The sequence below is a fragment of the Onychomys torridus genome, chromosome 16 (assembly GCF_903995425.1).
Source record: "Onychomys torridus chromosome 16, mOncTor1.1, whole genome shotgun sequence".
Lineage (NCBI taxonomy): Eukaryota > Metazoa > Chordata > Mammalia > Rodentia > Cricetidae > Onychomys > Onychomys torridus.
Window position 1 is genome coordinate 43,471,596 of NC_050458.1, and position 18,186 is coordinate 43,489,781.

At 54.6% G+C, this 18,186-nt stretch overlaps 1 protein-coding gene across 1 annotated transcript; it reads left to right on the top strand.

Annotated features, from left to right (window-relative positions):
- Positions 1 to 480: 480 nt before the first annotated feature.
- Ncf4 (neutrophil cytosolic factor 4) lies at positions 481 to 17,915 on the top strand. The gene is made up of 10 exons (XM_036208784.1): positions 481 to 733; positions 6,328 to 6,412; positions 7,027 to 7,180; positions 9,725 to 9,795; positions 11,499 to 11,626; positions 12,254 to 12,311; positions 12,955 to 13,053; positions 15,779 to 15,909; positions 16,272 to 16,337; positions 17,533 to 17,915. The coding sequence occupies exons 1-10, from the start codon at positions 702 to 704 to the stop codon at positions 17,726 to 17,728; spliced, it is 1,020 nt and encodes a 339-aa protein (XP_036064677.1). The 5' UTR covers positions 481 to 701; the 3' UTR covers positions 17,729 to 17,915.
- Positions 17,916 to 18,186: the final 271 nt, after the last annotated feature.

The following is an 18,186-nucleotide window of genomic DNA, read 5'->3' on the forward strand; positions in this document are numbered from 1 at the left end:
AGGGGGCAGGGAGGTGGAGAGAGAGCTGGGGAGAGGAGGCTTGCAGCCTGCAGGGCCTTGGCGATTCTGAGGACAGCAGGGGAGGATTGGGGCTCTTCTGAGAGCAGAGTTGGGAGGTGAAGGCAGTTTGTAAGGAGAGCTTCCACGTGCTTGGCAGCTCTGGGAGAGCTCAAAGCCCAGGGCACCAGGGTGAGGGCAAGATGGGCCATCAGTCAACCTTCACACGCAAGTATAATAGAGGAAGGGGAACCAGGAGAGCTTCGGGACAGTAGTGTCTCCGCCAGACCTTAGGGATGGCAGACCTTGGAAGCTTGGGCACGGGGTTCAGGAAATGAGGATGGGCAGTGAGTTCCCAGGGCCACAGGTCTCCCTAATGGACTAGCCAGTGGTGGGTGGGGCTCAGCACCAGAAACAGACCCCGAGGAAATCCCCAAAGCCAGTGGCCTCACACAAGCCCAGTACCCAAGCGTAGCACTTCCTCAACTGCTACTCAGCCAGGAAGTGCATGAGAAGTGTGGGGCCAGGCAGCTCAGAGCCTGAAGAAGGAGCGTCCAGAGAAGCTGGGGAGGAAGGGACCTCCTCAAAGGCTGCTCCTGGAGACCTCCCAGATACAGACAGGAGGAAGTGAGAGGTGAACTCAGCCTGAGCCTGGCTGGGTAAGGCTCTCACTCACCCACCTGCTCTCCTGACTACCCACAGCCATGGCCCTGGCCCAGCAGCTGCGTTCAGAGAGGTGAGCGTGTGCCCACATGCCCTCCCAGGCTCTCTCACTGATCCCAGTAGGCCTGAGTGGGGGTGGGAGGTGGTAAGAGGCTTTCCGTCCCTCCTGTCGCCTGGTATTAGTGCATCAACAGGAGATGCAGGTTCCTGCAACCGTTTCTGGGACCTTGATTTTGTAGGTCAGCAGTGAGAATTCTGAGGCTCAAAGTGGGGAGTGGCTTGGATGTTGCCGGTGGCCACAGGATGATGAGCATCAGAGGCTGAGAGCACAGGTGTCCTGGGTCCTAGGCTTGGGTTCCAGTTCCACATTGCAGTCAGAGGTGGCTTTCCATCTGCTGCTCAGACAGAATCAGCCTGTGTGTTTCCTGTCTTTGTTCAGGGCTAGGTTCAGAGAGCCCTGGCTCTAACGGACTCCACTTCTTTTTCCTGAATGGCCCCCTTGATGTCTAGCACAATGTTTGGGGGTGGTCTCCTTTACTATTTTTCCTCTGCTCTGGGGTGTTTCTTGGTCTTTTGGATCACAGATATGTCTCTGTGAGGCAGAACAGTGTTGGTACACACCAGATGCTCAATAAACCCGCTAGAGCTCAAGACGGACCTAGAGCTATCTCAGACAAGGCTGGCATTGTACAGATAGGAACAACGGGTGGCCCCAAGCCTGACCACCCTCTTCAGTCAGCCCTTGCTCATGTCTGCATGTGAGGACCCAAAGGACAGAGCTTGGAGTCTGTCCCCTGGATCACACAGAAAGCAACATCAGGGTAAGCTTCCGTGTGACCTGCTCAAGAGCCACCACAGCCGGGTCTGGCTGATGAGGTCCAGGTGGGAGCAGAGGGCCCGTGAGATCTGGCAAAAAAATGATGGGGCTTCCACAGGTCAAAGGTCAGAGGAGGCTTGTCTGTGTGGCAACAGGAGTTGGTGCTGGGGCAGGGGTCAGAACAGCCCTCCATAGCTGCAGAGGGGGATCCCAGGGTGCTGGATAAGGTTGCACGACACGATTCCAGTCCCCTCTGACTCCCCCATTCTCCTAGGAGACTAACAGACATGCAAACTTGAATCTTCTAGAAACTACAGCTGTTTGAGGCTTGGGTCCCTTCCTGTTTCTTGGGGCTTAGGGTTCAGCTGACATCTGTGATGACCAGCAGGGCTGTGTGTTTCCTCCGCCCACTCTGCCCTTTTCACAGCTGTCTTCCACCCTCAGAGGGGCAGCTCCCCTCCTCCGCTCCTCATGGGGTCCAGATCCTAGGGCCATCAGATCCAGCATCTCCAGTGCCCTCCTTAGGACCACCCCAGCAAAGACAAGAACAAGGAGACAGTACATACAACAGCCCTTCCTAGAAACTTGTGGACAAATGTCCAAAGCTATAATGGGACCACTTCAAGGGCAGCTGGGGAGTTTAGATCCTAAACCACATGTCCTCCTGTGGTTGAGGTACCATGAACCTGCCACTTTCAGGACTCTTCCAGATCAGGTTCCCAAGCTGACCACCACTGGTAGCTCCTGTGCACATGGAGCCTGGTGTCAACCCACCAGAACCTGAGTAGGGCCCAAGGGGACAGCTATCCTGGAGGTTTCATGGGTTCCCAGGCCCCTGCCTTGTCCCTACACCGCAGCCTCCTTGCCAACCCAGTAAGCCACCATGTTGCTCACATTGCACCTACCAGCATGCTGGCTAGTCACAAGTAGAGGTAACTGCTGAGAACCTACTAAGCACCTGATGCTGTTCCAGGCCCTTAGGGATGCACTGTGAGAGCATCCCTGCTCTTGTGGGACTGTAGGGATCCTGCTGGTCACAGAGGGGATCTCCTGACCATATGACATAAGTACTTGATTATCTCCATTGTCTGAGGGGTGGGAGGAGCCAGAGGATGGGGAGCGGCCCCACAAGGTTTCTTCTGGAAGGGAGCTGAGTAGAATTCTAATCCAGCTCACAGTGCGGGCCTCAGGTCCTTTCTATGTCTTCTGACACCAGTGCTGCCTAGCACACTTCTGGCTTCTTCTATCCAGGAGAAGAGTTGAGTTCCTCCACGAGGCAAGAAGATCCCATGTGTGGGACCTGCTCATGTCTGGCCTCCTCTGTCCTTCTTCTGCCTCGTGCCCTGTGCCCTGGCCATGTGTGCCTCGCTGAGGTTCCTTGGAACTGTCCCTCTAACGTGGCCCCCGGGCCTTTGCACTCTCCACTGCCCACCCTGCCTGAGATGCCCTCCCTGCCACCATTGCCAGCTCCTCCATGCTGTCCCTGGCTGTAGAGAGCTTCCCTTCTCTCTAGCAGTCCTAACCCCTATCCTCTGCCACACTGCTGATTCCTTGAGGGATGTGGTAAGGGTCGCCTCTCCTGTGGAGAGGTCTTGGCGGTGATGGAGCAGGCAGATTACTTATTGAGTATTCAACTTCCCCCCTCCTCAGGGATATGGGGTACCAGAGAGCAGAGGCTGGGTCTTTGCATGCTAAGTAGTACCTGTAGTCCAGGCAGCAGAATGTGGGAACAGGCCAAGTGCTGGGGTTCATCCAAGATCTCTCAGAGGCTTTGTCTCAAATCCCAACTTCCTCACCTGGGCAAGCTCCTTGAGCTCGCTGTGACTCAGTTTCCTCATTCTGTGACTCAGGTACTTAGGTCCCGGTGTGCGCTCAGCACTGGCGGCTATCTGTGTTACCCAACCTTCCAGAATGGCCGCTGGCCATCTCTCCCTTTCCAGTTCCTTCCTGCTTCACCCCAGGCTTGGTGCCCAGGAAATTACTACTGAATGTAGTATTGCACTAAGCTCTGGGGCAATAGATGAGGCCACTCTTCCCAAGGGCTCATGGGCCATGTTGAAAAGAGAGTGGGAAGGTCACCCGTGACCGCAGAGATGCCCTAGCCTGGGAGACATCCCCCGCTGGCCTGCTGATTCCCTGAGTCACTGGTGACGCCTGTGTCCTAACACACCCACCATTCTGGGACAGACTACATCCTGGGGGACAAGGTGAACATGGACTGGGATGACCTGGGCCCCCACCTGCTGTGAGACACTGTATGGGACACATTGTCCCTTTGTCTCTCAGGCACTGCTGGGAGAACCCAGCTGCTTCTCCTCCTCCCCATCCTCAGCCTCCCTCCTCCCCATCCTCAGCCTCCCTCCTCCCCATCCTCAGCCTCCCTCCTCCCCATCCTCAGCCTCCCTCCTCCCCATCCTCAGCCTCCCTCCTCCCCATCCTCAGCCTCCCTCCTCCCCATCCTCAGCCTCCCTCCTCCCCATCCTCAGCCTTCCTCCTCCTCCTCCTCAGCCTCCCTCCTCCCCATCCGTCTTCCTCTTCCCTCCCCATCTCATTCCCCTTCTTCTCCTCCTCCCCATCCTCAGCCTCCCTCCTCCCCATCCTCAGCCTCCCTCCTCCCCATCCTCAGCTTCCCTCCTCCCCATCCTCAGCCTCCCTCCTCCCCATCCGTCTTCCTCTTCCCTCCCCATCTCATTCCCCTTCTTCTCCTCCTCCCCATCCTCAGCCTCCCTCCTCCCCATCCTCAGCCTCCCTCCTCCCCATCCGTCTTCCTCTTCCCTCCCCTATCTCATCCTCCTTCTCCTTCTCCTCCCCCCTCATCTTCTCCTCTTCCTCATTCTCACCCTCCCACCCTCTCCCTCCTCCACCTCACCCTCTTGTCATCCTATTACCCTCCTCCTCCATCTCTGCCTCCTCCTCTTCCTCGGGGGCCTCACTCTGCAGCCCAGGCTGATTCCCTTTCCTCTGCCTCTGGATTTCTGAGATCCCAGATACGTGCCACCAGCGCCCGCTACACCTGTTTCCTACTTCCTGGTCTGGGTCCAAGTGGCTAGCCGGGGGACCTCGGCTGTGCTTGGCCTGTTTTCTCTTTCTCTGATTGCCCTTAGCCCCCTTCCATTCACAGGAGGCCCTTCCCTGAAGGGTCTTAAGTCTTTTACCTCAGCCGTTAGCCAGAGGCAGGTGGCTCTCACCTGAGCCTCGCCAGGTCAGCCCTGCCATGCCAGTCCCCACACCTGCACACCAGCTTCCCGCTGGGTGTCTGCCCAGAGGCCTCTCACGTTAGCCCTGCTGAATGGAGTCCCCAGGCCCTGCCTCTCCCTGCGCAGGTGAGAAGCACTCTTGTGATGCCCCTGTCTTTCACTCCAGCTGCAATGCCACATGTTGGTCACGTGTCTGTCCCTTAGGCTGCAGGGAAAAGAGGGACTGGCCGTGGCTCAAACAATGACCAGTTGTTCTTTGTTGTTGTTGTTTTGTTTTGCAGTATAAGTCCAGAGGAAGACCACAACTAGTTCTGTAGCTCAGGGAGCCCCACACCACACCTGCACCACAGAGTCTTGCATTCTGCATCATGTTTTTGCCTCACAGGTGCACTGTGGTTGCTACAGATCCAGATGTCCCCACCCCCCAGCCCCTCACCCCATCTCATTGACCAGAGCTGTCACATGGTTGCTTTGGGCCTCAAGGGCAGGTGGGAACAGGAAGAGAACAGCTGTTTAGTTCAGGCCAATCATGACACACTGCCTCTCCAAGCTAGGCTTATTCAACTGAGCACGGCTGGCACTCGACTGGCCAGGAAAACGCAGGGACACACAAAATGCTAACAGCATCTTCTGGGGGCCTGTCTGTTGTGTGTCCCATCCCGTATGACCCCTCACTCTAAGGGCCTCCTATGGATCTGTCTCTGACCCTCCATTTCTATCTACATGGCTGGCTGCTCGTGGTGACCTCCTCAAACCAGGCCTTTCCAAAGCCCACCCAGCTTCCTGCTCCCAAGACCCTCGGACAAACTTATCCATCTCAAGACTCATCAGGCTCTTCCTCGGGGCTCAGAACCTTAGCATAAGCTGTTCCCACTGCCTGGAAGAGCCTCCCTAGTTCCAGTGAATTCCAGCTGGCCCATCTAGAGCTGGCTCAGATGCCGCTTTTCTGAGACTTCTTCCTGCTTGGGTATAGTCAGCTGGTCTCTTGACTGGGGGCCAGGGGGGCTCTCTATCAGTCAGCCTCATATCACTGTAACAAAATACCAAAGTCAATATATGGGATACAAAGGCTTATTTGGGTTCATGTTCTATAGATCCAGTCGAAAGTGGGGCAGCCCCTTTGCCTTGGGCCTCTGGCGATGGCAGCAAATCGAAGCAAGTGTACAAGGCAGAGTAAGCCACTTGCATTTGGAACCAGAGCCAAGCAGAGGGGCTGGAGTCGAACATGGTCCCTCAAGTCCCTAGGTCCCCCTCAAGGCAAGCCCTGGGAACCCAAGGACCTTCCTAGAGGTCCACAGCACTTGCCAAGGGTGATACCCTGGGGACTAAACCTTAAACTGTAGCCTGTGGGGGACACTCACGCATACCCTTGCAGGCTCCCCAGCACACTCATCATCTATGGTGCAGAGCCTTGCACAGGGCTGCACAGAAGGGTGCAGGCTCCGGGTGGGCAGCCAGGCTGCCAGTGGTTGGTTGGGGGAGGAGCCAGCCTGTGTCCCTCAAGCTCAGGGCTTGACCTGACATCTCTAGGTTCCCAGCATCATTGAGGTGCCGGGCATGGACTGGGTGCAGAATGAGGGGTGCAGGGCTCCACCAGCTTTGCCCAGAACAGGCAAAGGTGGTAACTGGTCCCCTCCCTCTGGCCTCCTCTAGCGACTTTGAGCAGCTTCCCGATGACGTGGCCATCTCAGCCAACATCGCTGACATCGAGGAGAAGAGAGGCTTCACCAGCCACTTTGTAAGAGTCAGCAACCCCTGTTCCTTTGCCCTCTCACCTCTGACCCTCCACCCTTCATCTCCCGTCTCAGTAGGGCCGCTTTTCCCTTTGGAACACCTGACCTTGACTATGGTTTCTCTAGACAGCCTGATGACTAACGTGTGCTGGGTAGAGCACAGGGGTGCTTTGGGACACATCCGAGCACACAGAACACCCCATTGAAGGCCCACCCCACCCAGTACAGTGCAGGGCTTGAGAAAGCCTATTCCTTCTCTGTGACCTCTGACCTCATCCTGTGCCTGCTAGCTTCCGCCCTGACCTCCTGGGGTCTATGCCTGCCTCTGGGTCCTCCCTACTTCAGTACCCTGTGCCTACCACTGGGCTCCCTTGTCCTCCCTTGTAGCCCACTCCCTCTACCTTCCACCCGCCCCCCACCTCCCCAGCCCTTCCACCTCCCAGTCCCTCTCCAGCCCCCCAACCCTCTCTACTTCCCAGACCCCTCCATCTCCCAACTCTTTCATCTCATAACACCCCCCAGCCTCCCAGACGCCCCCACCCCGCCAACTTCCCAGCCCCCTACAACATCCCAGCTGCCCCCACATCCCAGCTGCCCCCCCCCACCTCTCTCTCCTCAGGTTTTTGTCATTGAGGTGAAGACTAAAGGAGGATCCAAGTACCTCATCTACCGGCGCTACCGGCAGTTCTACGCCCTTCAGAGCAAGCTGGAGGAGCGGTTCGGGCCAGAGAGCAAGAGCAGCCCATTCACCTGCAGCCTGCCCACGTTGCCAGGTAGGCTGCACTCTGCCCTGATGCCCGGAGCTGGCCCTGGTCCTTGCCTCACCTTCCAGCTCTGCAGAATGTTGTTTCAACCCCCTTTCCAAACTATTCGCTTGGCCAGTGGCCCTCCTGGAACCACAGGCTGGCAGTGTCTCCCAGCAGCCCCCAGATGCCACCTCTGTATGTGTGTTCCCTCACACGGCCAGCCCTCTGCCTTCTGGGTCTCTTCACCCCTAGAGCTTCTGCCTCAAACTCTTTGGCCTCTGGGGACCAGTGCAGCCACCTTGCCACAGCCATCCAACCCCTGGGAGCCTGGGTTGGGAGCACTCAGCACCCGGGTTCTGGTCTTTCCTGTCTCCCTCCGCCACCTGTGAGGCCAGCTCTTGGGCTGTACGGCTTCAGCCTCAGCAGATCCAATGGCTCCTCCCCTGTCCCTTGAGGAAGCAGGGTACCACATAGTTCTGGGTACAAAGAGCCTCCAGCCCCATCTTTATCTTTCCAGGCCTCCTTCTCACACGTCTCACCTCATTCCAAGTCTCCTGAGCTTGCCCAAGCAACTCCTTGGAGACACCACTGTCTCTGTCACGTCACATCTTCCCGCAACCTCAGAGGCCACTCCTCTTCCCTTCTTCCAACCCACCACCCATGTGTGTGCACTGTCCCCTACTCTGGAAAGAACCATATTCTCTCCATCAAGGACACTGGGCTGAGAGGCAAGGGACCTCCCATGCCCGTTCCCCCCTCCCTCACGTCTGAGTGATGAGGAGGGGCCTCTGCCATTCCAAGCTAACACCTCTCCTTAGATTTCATCCTCACTCTCCTACTCCGGGCATACTTTCTGTGAGCTCTGCTCTGTTTCCTTGACACACTACCCCGCCTTGGTAGAGCATCTGCATAGGCTCCTCATCCCTGTCCCCCAGCTGATGCACTATGGTGAGTGTCCCTGTGGGGAGCCTCTCTTCTGAGCCTCCTGTCCCCCAGAGATCCTGCTTTCCTTCTGTGACTTGTCCTGCAGGCTCAGGGGCTCACCTTTGCATGTCCCTCTGCTCTGGCTTCTGCTCCTCCCACCAACACTTACCTCAGGACAGAGTCCTGTGGTTCTGGTCTGAGGTCCCGAAGCTGAGGGTCCCCTTTGCGCTTCCCTGCTAAGTCAACCCTACATCCAGCTCCCCTCCTCCTGTCCGGATTCCTGTTCACTCTTCTTGCTGCAGACCCTGCTCTACAGACCACCCTAGGAACAGGGCGCTCTCCCCGCCATCCTTGTCCCGTCTTGTCTCCTCATACTGGACATCCACTCTGGCAAGCCAACTGGTGCCTGTGACTTTGTCACTTTTTTGTTCATGGCTCCTGTCTAGCCCCAACCTTTATATTCTATCCTCCTGGCATCACAGACACCCAGCCTGCCTGTCCTGTGGCACAGGGGTTGGACAGGATTGCCTCCTGGTGTGGCCCTCGGGGTAGCAGCTCTCCCATGTGCCTGCCTAAGGGCTCCTGGAGGACATTTGTCACTTGGTTGGACATCACCTGCTTCCTCTTTCCCAGAACACTCCTCCTTGGGTTTGGGAGATGGCTCATGCATCCTCTGAAGTGTCAGTATGTGTGAATGGGGCTTGGGGGTCCATGGTTTCCAACTATGGCAACCTATGGAAAGGCACCCTAGGAACCCCCCACCTCCAAGATGCAGCTTAGTTGTTCTGGAGAGCCCTGCCCGAGTGAGATGCTTGAAAGCTCATGTGGTGACCTGGTTGTTAACCAAGCCTGGGGATGGAAGACCATTGTGATCAGGGCAGACAGAGATCCCGTGCTCCAAGCTAAGGCTTGTGAGTGTGTGCGCATGCATACCTGTGCCTCTGCTAAAGAATGTTTTATGCATGTGTGCATACATTTGTGTGTAAAAAGCATGTTGCATCTGCGTGCATATGTGTGTGTTCATGTGCATGAGTGTGCATATAGACCTTATGTGTGTATTTGCATATGTGTGTATATGTATACATGCACATGTAGGTATACTGTATATGTGTATGTGCATGCATGTACGTATGTACATGTTCCTGAATGCAACATATCTGTGTATGTGTGTGTGCACACATGTGAGTGTGTATATAAGTTCATGTGGGTACATTTGAGTGCATGTGTGCTCATGCATGCATATTGTGTGCCACGTATGCAAGTGTGAATGTATGTGTCTGTGTGAGTGAGGGTATGTATGCATGGGTTTGTGTATATTTGAGCTTTGCATGGGTGTATACAGTGTGTACAGTATACACTGTACATATGGCACATGTGTTTGTGCCAGCATAACTGTGAGAGGGTGTATGTGTGTACACACCTTTGTGTGTAGGGGCAGGCATGACATAGAGAGCCCCCTCTATCTTCCAGTGATGGCGTGATTAGAAGATTCAGTCAGAAAGTGTCTTGGTGACACCCTGGTTTCATGACAGACACCAGGAAGAACTTTGAGCTGGGGAGGGGGGTGCTGGGCAGTTATCTGCTGGTGGGGCAGTTGAAGGGCAGGCACCATGTGGTCCAGGCTCTGGGCAGCTTTTCTCTCCTCAGCTAAAGTCTACATGGGTGTGAAGCAGGAGATTGCTGAGACCCGGATCCCCGCCCTCAATGCCTACATGAAGGTACCTGCTGCCATGTCCCCTTGGTGCTTGAGCAGGCAGGGAACCCTGGGGGCTAGATAGTTCCTTGGGGCATGAATTTGAGAACTGGACTTTCTTTGAGGCCCCCACGGCCCCATCTTCAATCCTGAGAAGCCTGGCTGTTCTCAGGCATCCAGGAGCTGGGTCACAAGGAGTCACGCTTGGCAAATCCTTGAGTGTGCCAAGCTCTGGGACAGTGCTTGCCCCATCCCCCGGCACCTGGTGCCCAGTGGGAACAGTGGCAGGTAAACCACAAAATCACACAGAGGTATCTCATGCCTGCCCAATCCCCACAACAGCAGATCATATCCCCTCCCACAGGCCGGAGAAGGACCCCTTGGAGCTCATTCCTCTTTTTACTGGTGCACAGCTGGATTTGGGCTACACTCACTGTCGTCCTCAGATGTGTACTCTGTGTGTTCCCACTATGCACATTGCCAGCTTTCTATGCCATGGGAGCACAGAGGAAATGGTGTTACAGGCAGAGGCCAGGGTGGCCAGGAAAGGAATCCTCCCATCGTAACCATGAAGGGAAGGGCCACTGCTCCTTGCAAGGTAGTGAGCACCCCGTCAATAGAAGCATCCAAGCCATGGCTTGAAGGAAAGCCTTCCTCGGTGTCCAGAGGTGCCTTTCACAGCTGGAGAGCTCTCGATTTCGAGACTTTTGTTGGGATGGGTGCCTTGGAGTGAGCAAGACATTCTTTCTCAAGAAGCCTTGGCTGTCTCCTCTATGAATGGACACAAAGGAGACAAAGGGACCCTCTACTCTCATTGAGTGAAACTGGGATCTGTTGGGAAAATGAGGGGAAGGTGTTTTTAGAGCTGTGAACCTGCTTGTAGATTGTGGTCCTGAGAGATTTTCCCACAGGACTCTGGTGCCTCTGGAAAGGTAGCTACCCCAAACTGGCCTCAGCCCTGCAGGGGACAAGAGCCCTGTGGGACTAGATAGGTAACCATGCCAGGCTTCCCTGATCATGTCCTTATAGCTCAGTCACAGTCTGTGTACACAGGGTGGACAGAGGAGCATGCATAGGGTAGAGGACATCACCCTGCAAGTCCCCCATCCCCATCACTTCCAAATCTGACCCTCCTTCTACCCCCCAGGCCAGGAACTGTCCTTCTTTATGATTCAGTAAGTAGAGAGCTTGCCTAGCATTCAAGAAGTCCTGGGTTTGATCCCATGTACCAAATAAAAAAGTGGGCACGGTGGCCCACATCTGTAATCCCAGCATTTAGGAGGGATGATCAGAAGTTTCACGTAATTCTCTGTTAGCAAGTTTCAGGCCAGCCTGGGCTACAGTGAGACCCTATTCAGGCACTTCTAGTGGCTCTGGGTGTCCCAGCTCTGTTACTTACTAAGCTGTGTAGCTTTGGGCAGACCATTTCCCTCTCTGATCCTAGTTTTCAGGTTATTATAGGGTAAGTTCCTGACATAACCAGTCCCCTTTACTGCTGCCTCTGGAGACCTTTAGATGATTCCAAATGAACCATCAAGCCAGCACTGCTCCCCAGCTCATCCTGGGCCAGAAGCAAGCTTGGGAATTGTCTCCTTCAGCTTCTGAGGGCTAGTAACCCATTTTTATTACCAGCTGAGAATGCTTTAGAGATGACGGGGCTGGTGTGGTGACAAGACAGCCTAGATCTTTTTACTGACTGCCCACCCTGTCCTGCCACTCTCCGCACAGAACCTTCTGAGCCTGCCGGTCTGCGTGCTGATGGACCCCGACCTCAGGATCTTCTTTTACCAGTCTGCTTATGATGCAGAGCAGGTGCCCCAGGCGCTCCGCAGGCTCCGACCACGCACGCGCAAAATGTAGGCGGCTATTCCCGCACCCGCTCTGAGCCAGCAAACTGAGTCCCACCTCTAGCCCCCAGGGGTCGCTGCTGCTCCTCCTTCCGAAGGGCCCGGGACTCCCCACCCCGCTCCTCACAGAAAAATTAACCAGGTGCCACAACGGTGGGAAGGCGCTGATTTCTAAGCGAGTCATTTCTTTAAGGAGCCAAGGAAAATATAGGCAGGGCTCCTGAGCCCTGACCTCGCCCAGAATCCCTTTCTTCCCAGCCACCTCCCTGTGCACCTAGAAAAGCAGGGTCTGAAATCAAGCCAAGCAGGCACCTCTCACAGCCTCAGTTTCCTGAGTTGAAATGGAATAGTAACACAGTGAGAGAGTTTGGCTCCCAGAGCCAAGCTGAGGACAGGTGGGGAGTTAAAGGCTCTGAGCCATGATCTCCTCTCCAGTCCTCCAAGCTCTGCCTCCGGGTCTTCTGTGGGAGAACAATCTCTCCTGGGGCAGTGGTGGGAATATGGGATGAGGGGCTGGCTGCCTGGAGCAACTGTGGCAGGTGGCGGTTCGTGATCTTTCTTTCTCGGCCTCTCCAACCCAGGAGCTGGGCCCTGGGGGATCCACAAGGCTGACAACAGCCCCCTTTCTTTCCATAGCAAGGGTGTGTCTCCACAAGGCACCAGCGTGGACCGCATGGAAGCTCCAAGAGCAGAGGTATCCAGAGGCTAGATCTCACCCACAGCTGCTGTGGAGCCTGCCTGCAGCACTGTGCATTTGCACGGTGCTGGGTACCTGGCAGGAAGGAGGGACCACAGCCTCAGCTTTGGATGCTGAGCACCCCTGCATAGCTGAGGGCAGGGAAGTGCCCAGCACACAGAAGCTGGGGAATAGGTGGCCATTCATCAGCTCATCCAGAGAGCTTGCTGGGATTCTTGAGCCAGCCTTGCCTTGTGGACTGAAGCCTCAGACAAGGCCTTGTCCTCTAGACACACACAGCTCCACAAACACACACATGACATTTCAAAACCAGTGTGGGTAGTGCCCTGGTAGAGAGCTGCAGGGTACAGGAGGACTGTAGCCTACGGGGAGGCCAGGGAGGTGGGGGAGCAGGGCAAGCCTGGCTCAGAGTTTCAATCCTCCCCTTGCACGAGCACACTACCAGCTCTGAAAGGATCATCTGTCCTTCAGCTGGGGAGACCAGGGCTCTAATCTGAGGTGCTCCATGAACGGAGGGGCTATATCAGCACCCTGCCAACCCTCAATCTTCATACCTGTAGAAAGAAACGCCAAAATAGTGACAGCCGTCAAGGGCTCAACAAATACTTTCTCCCTCTCAGCCCGGTGTCCTTCTCCTCAGGCCCTGTTTGACTTCACTGGGAACAGCAAACTGGAGCTAAGTTTCAAAGCTGGAGATGTGATCTTCCTTCTCAGTAGGATCAACAAAGACTGGCTGGAGGTGAGATGGGAGTGAGGTCAGAGTCTGTAAGACTCACTGAAGCTAGGGGTAAGATGGAGGAGATGTCCAAGCGTCAATAGTGAAGTGAGAGCAGAGACTAGATGGAGATGAGATTGGAAGAAAGCTGGAGGTCCCAGTGGAGGTGAAGCTGGAGAGAGGATGGATGCAAAGTTAGAGGTGAGGCTGGAGGTGAGGATGAGGGTGAGGATGGAGGTGAGGAGAGAGGTGAGGATGGGGGTGAGGATGAGGGTGAGGATGGATGTAAAGTTAGATGTGAGGCTGGAGGTGAGGATGAGGGTGAGGATGTGGGAGACGATGGAGGTGAGGATGGGGTGAGGATGTGGGAGACGATGGAGGTGAGGATGAGGGTGAGGATGTGGGAGATGATGGAGGTGAGGATGGGGTGAGGATGTGGGAGACGATGGAGGTGAGGATGGGGTGAGGATGTGGGAGACGATGGAGGTGAGGATGGGGTGAGGATGTGGGAGACGATGGAGGTGAGGATGGGGTGAGGATGTGGGAGACGATGGAGGTGAGGATGGGGTGAGAATGTGGGAGACGATGGAGGTAAGGATGGGGTGAGAATGGGGAAGAGGATGGAGGTGAGGATAGAGGTGAGGATGGGGTGAGGATGGGGTGAGAATGTGGGAGACGATGGAGGTGAGGATGGGGTGAGAATGGGGAAGAGGATGGAGGTGAGGATAGAGGTGAGGATGGGGTGAGAATGTGGGAGACGATGGAGGTGAGGATGGGGTGAGGATGGGGTGAGGATGGAGGTAAGGATGTGGGAGAGGATGGAGGTGAGGATGAGGATGGGGTGAGGGATGAGGCAAAGGTAGAGGTGAGGATAGAGGAAGGGTGAAGTGAGGTGGTTTGGGTTTGTTTCGAAGGCAGACACCATGGAAAATATCCCGAGGGTAGAAGTCTTCTGTGATAGTCCTCGAGGTCCCGGCAGGTTTGGGTGACCTGTGAGTCACAGGCGTGGAAGAGCCAGGATGTCTAGGAACTGACACTCTTGGCTTTGGGGACTAATGATCCCTGGGGCGGGGGTAATTCTGTACAGTGCAGGGTGCTCAGCAGCATCCTGTTCTTCATGCTGGGTGCTGGCCATATACCCGGTTGTGACAATCACAGAGGTCTCTCCATGTTTGCTCTGGGGGTCAGACGTTCCCCCCTTGAGAGATGTGGGGGCTCATGTGTGATAATGTTACTTCCCTGGCCAGCAGCAAGAAGGGCTGTAATTAAGAGTTGGTGTCCTTGTGGGTTGGGGATTTAGCTCAGTGGTAGAGTGCTCGCCTAGCAAGTGCAAGGCCCTGGGTTCGATCCTCAGCTCAAAAAAAAAAAGAGTCGGTGTCCACACCTGAGGCAGCTCAGTGGAGAAGCACTTGCCTAGAGTGCAAGGTTGGGTCCCACCCTCCATACAGCCAAACAGCAGTAGAACAGAGTACTTGACCAGCGTGTCTGGACTGTTTTTCGCCGCCCTCTTGTACCTCAGAAGGTTGCTCAACCCCATGGTTTCCTTTCCTGTAAATGATGAAAATACTGTTTCTTCATCAGTTCCTGGCAGGGATAAGGGAGAGGCGGATGTCGTCCAGGCCTTGTCCCCAGAGAGTCTGTGTGCCTTGTTCCTGGTGCATGTGAGGGCACCGGGAAGATTTGAAAGAGACCCTGCAGCTGGAAGCCCTGGGTGTTACTTTGCTCCACACTGACAGGGAGTGGCTGTGTGCCAGGACCCTGACCTGGGTCTTCTCTATCTGATAACATTGTCACTATTGGACACTCTCTGCCCCTCAGTGTCTAAAGGAGGCTCGGGGGCAGGCTGAGGCAGGGTCCCTGGTGTCCCGGGGCTGGAGAGAAGTGAGTGTGGCAAGTGTAGGGACTGGGCCAGGGGAGGAGAAGGGGCAGGAAGCACTTTTAGGCTCTCTGGTATCCCCAATGCCTCCCCCTGCCCTGATTTCCTCTTTTACACATATGTTTATCGGCCACAGTATGTTCATATGCCCCCACCAATCTGCGCTGCCAGGAGTATTGCATGAAGGAACAGCATTTTTATGTGACTCTAGATTCCAGGGCTTGGGCACAATGGTGCTCAAAAATCTTTGCTGAAGGAAGGAGTGGGGAAGGAAGGATGGAGAAGAGGAAGAAGGGAGGGGTGGGGGAGAAGAAAGAAGGACAGACATACAGCTTTCCAGATAAATTCCAAGCTTTTCTAAAACTGAAGTGTTGGTCTTCTGGGTTGGGCAGCTTGGTGAGTCTCCTCTCTTTTTCCTCTCTGTGTTAGTTGACTTTAGTTACAATAACAAAACACCCAAGGCAGCTAGCTTTTGAAGAGGAAAGTGTTGCTGTGGCTCACTATCCAGGGGTCTCCAGTTCCTTACCAAGTGACTGTGCTGAGGCCTCTCATCGTGACCGGAGCATTTGAGATTGCAAAACTCTCACATTATGGTCAGGAAGAAAAATAAATAAATAAGTAAAAAGTTAAACAAAAAACAGAGAGAGGAAAGGACCAGGTCTCCACTAGCCCATTAAGGAACCCTCTTCCTAGTGACGGAAGGCATTTCCCACACACCCCCAAACCCCTACTGCAGATCCATCCTGAGGACCAAGCCTTTGACATGTGGACTTTGGGGGACAATCTAGGGGACCTTGTTATTATAGAGTGTGGGGCTCTGAGACATGGCCCTGGGCCCCTCTTCCAGATGAGGCAGCTCCTTTTCCCTGACAGGGCACAGCCCAGGGAGCCACTGGCATCTTCCCAGGCTCCTTCGTGAAGATCCTCAAGGACTTCCCGGAAGAAGATGACACCACCAACTGGCTGCGCTGCTACTACTATGAAGACACAATCAAAACCATCAAGTCAGTGGCCCGCTGGGAGAACAGGGCGACTCACCTTCCTCCCCACCCTTGTCACACCGCTCTCTTCCAGTCAACCCTCTGCTGTGGTCTCTACGCGCCCCCACCCCACCCGCCTAGCTGCTGTGGTTCCCATTGCCTTCCAGATACACCATAGTGCTTTAACAAGCTACTGCAAGAGTTTGTTCCTGGCCCCCAAACATGCCCCCCCCATGTTTCCTCTCTTCTACTGTCCCCCAAACATGTCCCCCCAATGTTTCCTCTCTTCTAGTGTCCCCCAAACATGTCCCCCCAATGTTTCCTCTCTTCTAGTGTCCCCCAAACATGTCCCCCCAATGTTTCCTCTCTTCTACTGTCCCCCTTAGGGACATTGCGGTGGAGGAAGACCTCAACAGCACCCCCCTGTTCAAAGACCTGCTAGCGCTCATGAGGTGAGAGGTTGGTTGGGTGGGAGAGAAGGAAGGGAACCTGGAGAGGAGAATGGGGTGAAGGGGGAGGCCACCACCTGTGACCGCTCCAGCCCCCGCAGCCCCCGCAGCCCCTTTAGAGAAGAGCCCAGCAGGCTGCAGAGGGCCAAGGGCTCTGCTGAGGTCACGGTGTGTGACTGTGGATCTGCTGTTAGAACACACATCTCCAGCTGAAAGCCTTGAAGCTGGGCACAGCCCCCAGCAGGGGAAATCACCACCACTCTGTGCTTCAGGCCATTGCTGAACTGCTATTTCATAGAACCATAAAGCGCTGTCCCATCTCTTACAATGAGATCAATGCAGCTTGTAAAGAGAATGCAGTGTGTGTAGCCATATTTCATCCCTCATGTTATTTGCTGTGTGCTCAGATCCCTTCAGTATGTGCGCACACATGTTTAAACACACTACACACACACACAAAAAAGCCACACACAAAAAAATATACACCCACAACATATAATGAATAAACAAGCTCAAATACAGTACGCACAGACATACATAAACACACACAAACACACAATATACACAACACACAACACACAGACACAAGTAAACACAAATATACATAAATACCTGTAACACAAACATACTCACATACAAACACCCAAAACAAGCATACACAGACATACAAACAAATGGACACACACACACACACACACACACTCACAATGTCTCCCTGGCCACTTCCCTCTTTGCTGCCCCTGTCAACAATATTGTCCTTTACTCACATACTGTCTGTCTCCCTATTTTCTGGGGATAATTTCCAGGAAGTGTACTCATGGGATAGAAGTTCTGCAAGACGATGAGACTGGGCCTGATGCGCCAAATGGTACATGGAAAGTCAGTTCAGATCTTGTTCCCACCGGCCATGTGGAAGCATGGCCATCCTCCTGCATCCGTCAGTTCCCACAGGCCTCCCTGGGATGCCTCACCTTCTTTTCTTAGGAAACTCAAGCCTCCCATCCACTCATATGCAAGATGCTTCAGGCTGCACCACTAACAGATTACAAAGCTCCCTCTGCCTTGGATGCCTCAGTTTCCCCATCTGAAGAATAGCAGTAGGGTTGCTTGGATGATGAAAGCCGGTACTACACTCTATGGACCTGAGGCCCTGGGTTCTCCCTGGGAGCCTCAGACTAACCCTGGTGTGTTCCCTCAGGCGTGAGTTCCAGAGAGAGGACATCGCTCTCAATTACCAGGATGCTGAGGGGGATCTGATCCGGCTGCTGTCAGACGAAGATGTGGGACTCATGGTGAGGCAGGCCCAAGGCCTCCCCTCCCAGAAGCGCCTCTTCACCTGGAAGCTGCATGTCACCCAGAAGGACAACTACAGTGTCTATAACACGGCGCCCTGAGTCATTGTGGTCCCTGTGGCAAGAAGTGGATGCTTAACAAAAAGCCTGCACCCTGTAAGGACATGAGGACCTTCGGGAGGCTGGGATGAGATGCAAGCCTCCTGGGCAGAGGCTGGTGTGCCCACTGGACCAGGATTCTACTAAATTTTGACACCTCTGAATTAAATAAACCATTTTGTCTCTAAGGACCAGACTTGGGACGTAGAATTTTATGGAGAGAGGACCAGGGAGTAAAATGCTGTTGACTAGGGCCTGTTGCCCTTCCAGCTGATGTTATGGGGGGCACAGTGAGCCCTCTTCCTGGTGGAACACACATTTAACAGGACATTAGAATCAGCCGCTCAAAGTCTCTCAAAAGCACATGGCATGGAGAGACAAGTCACTGCCCATCAACAGAGTGGGTCTGTGGTATTACAGCCATAGCTGCCTGCCTTGGAGCCATGAGGTGCAAATTCCTC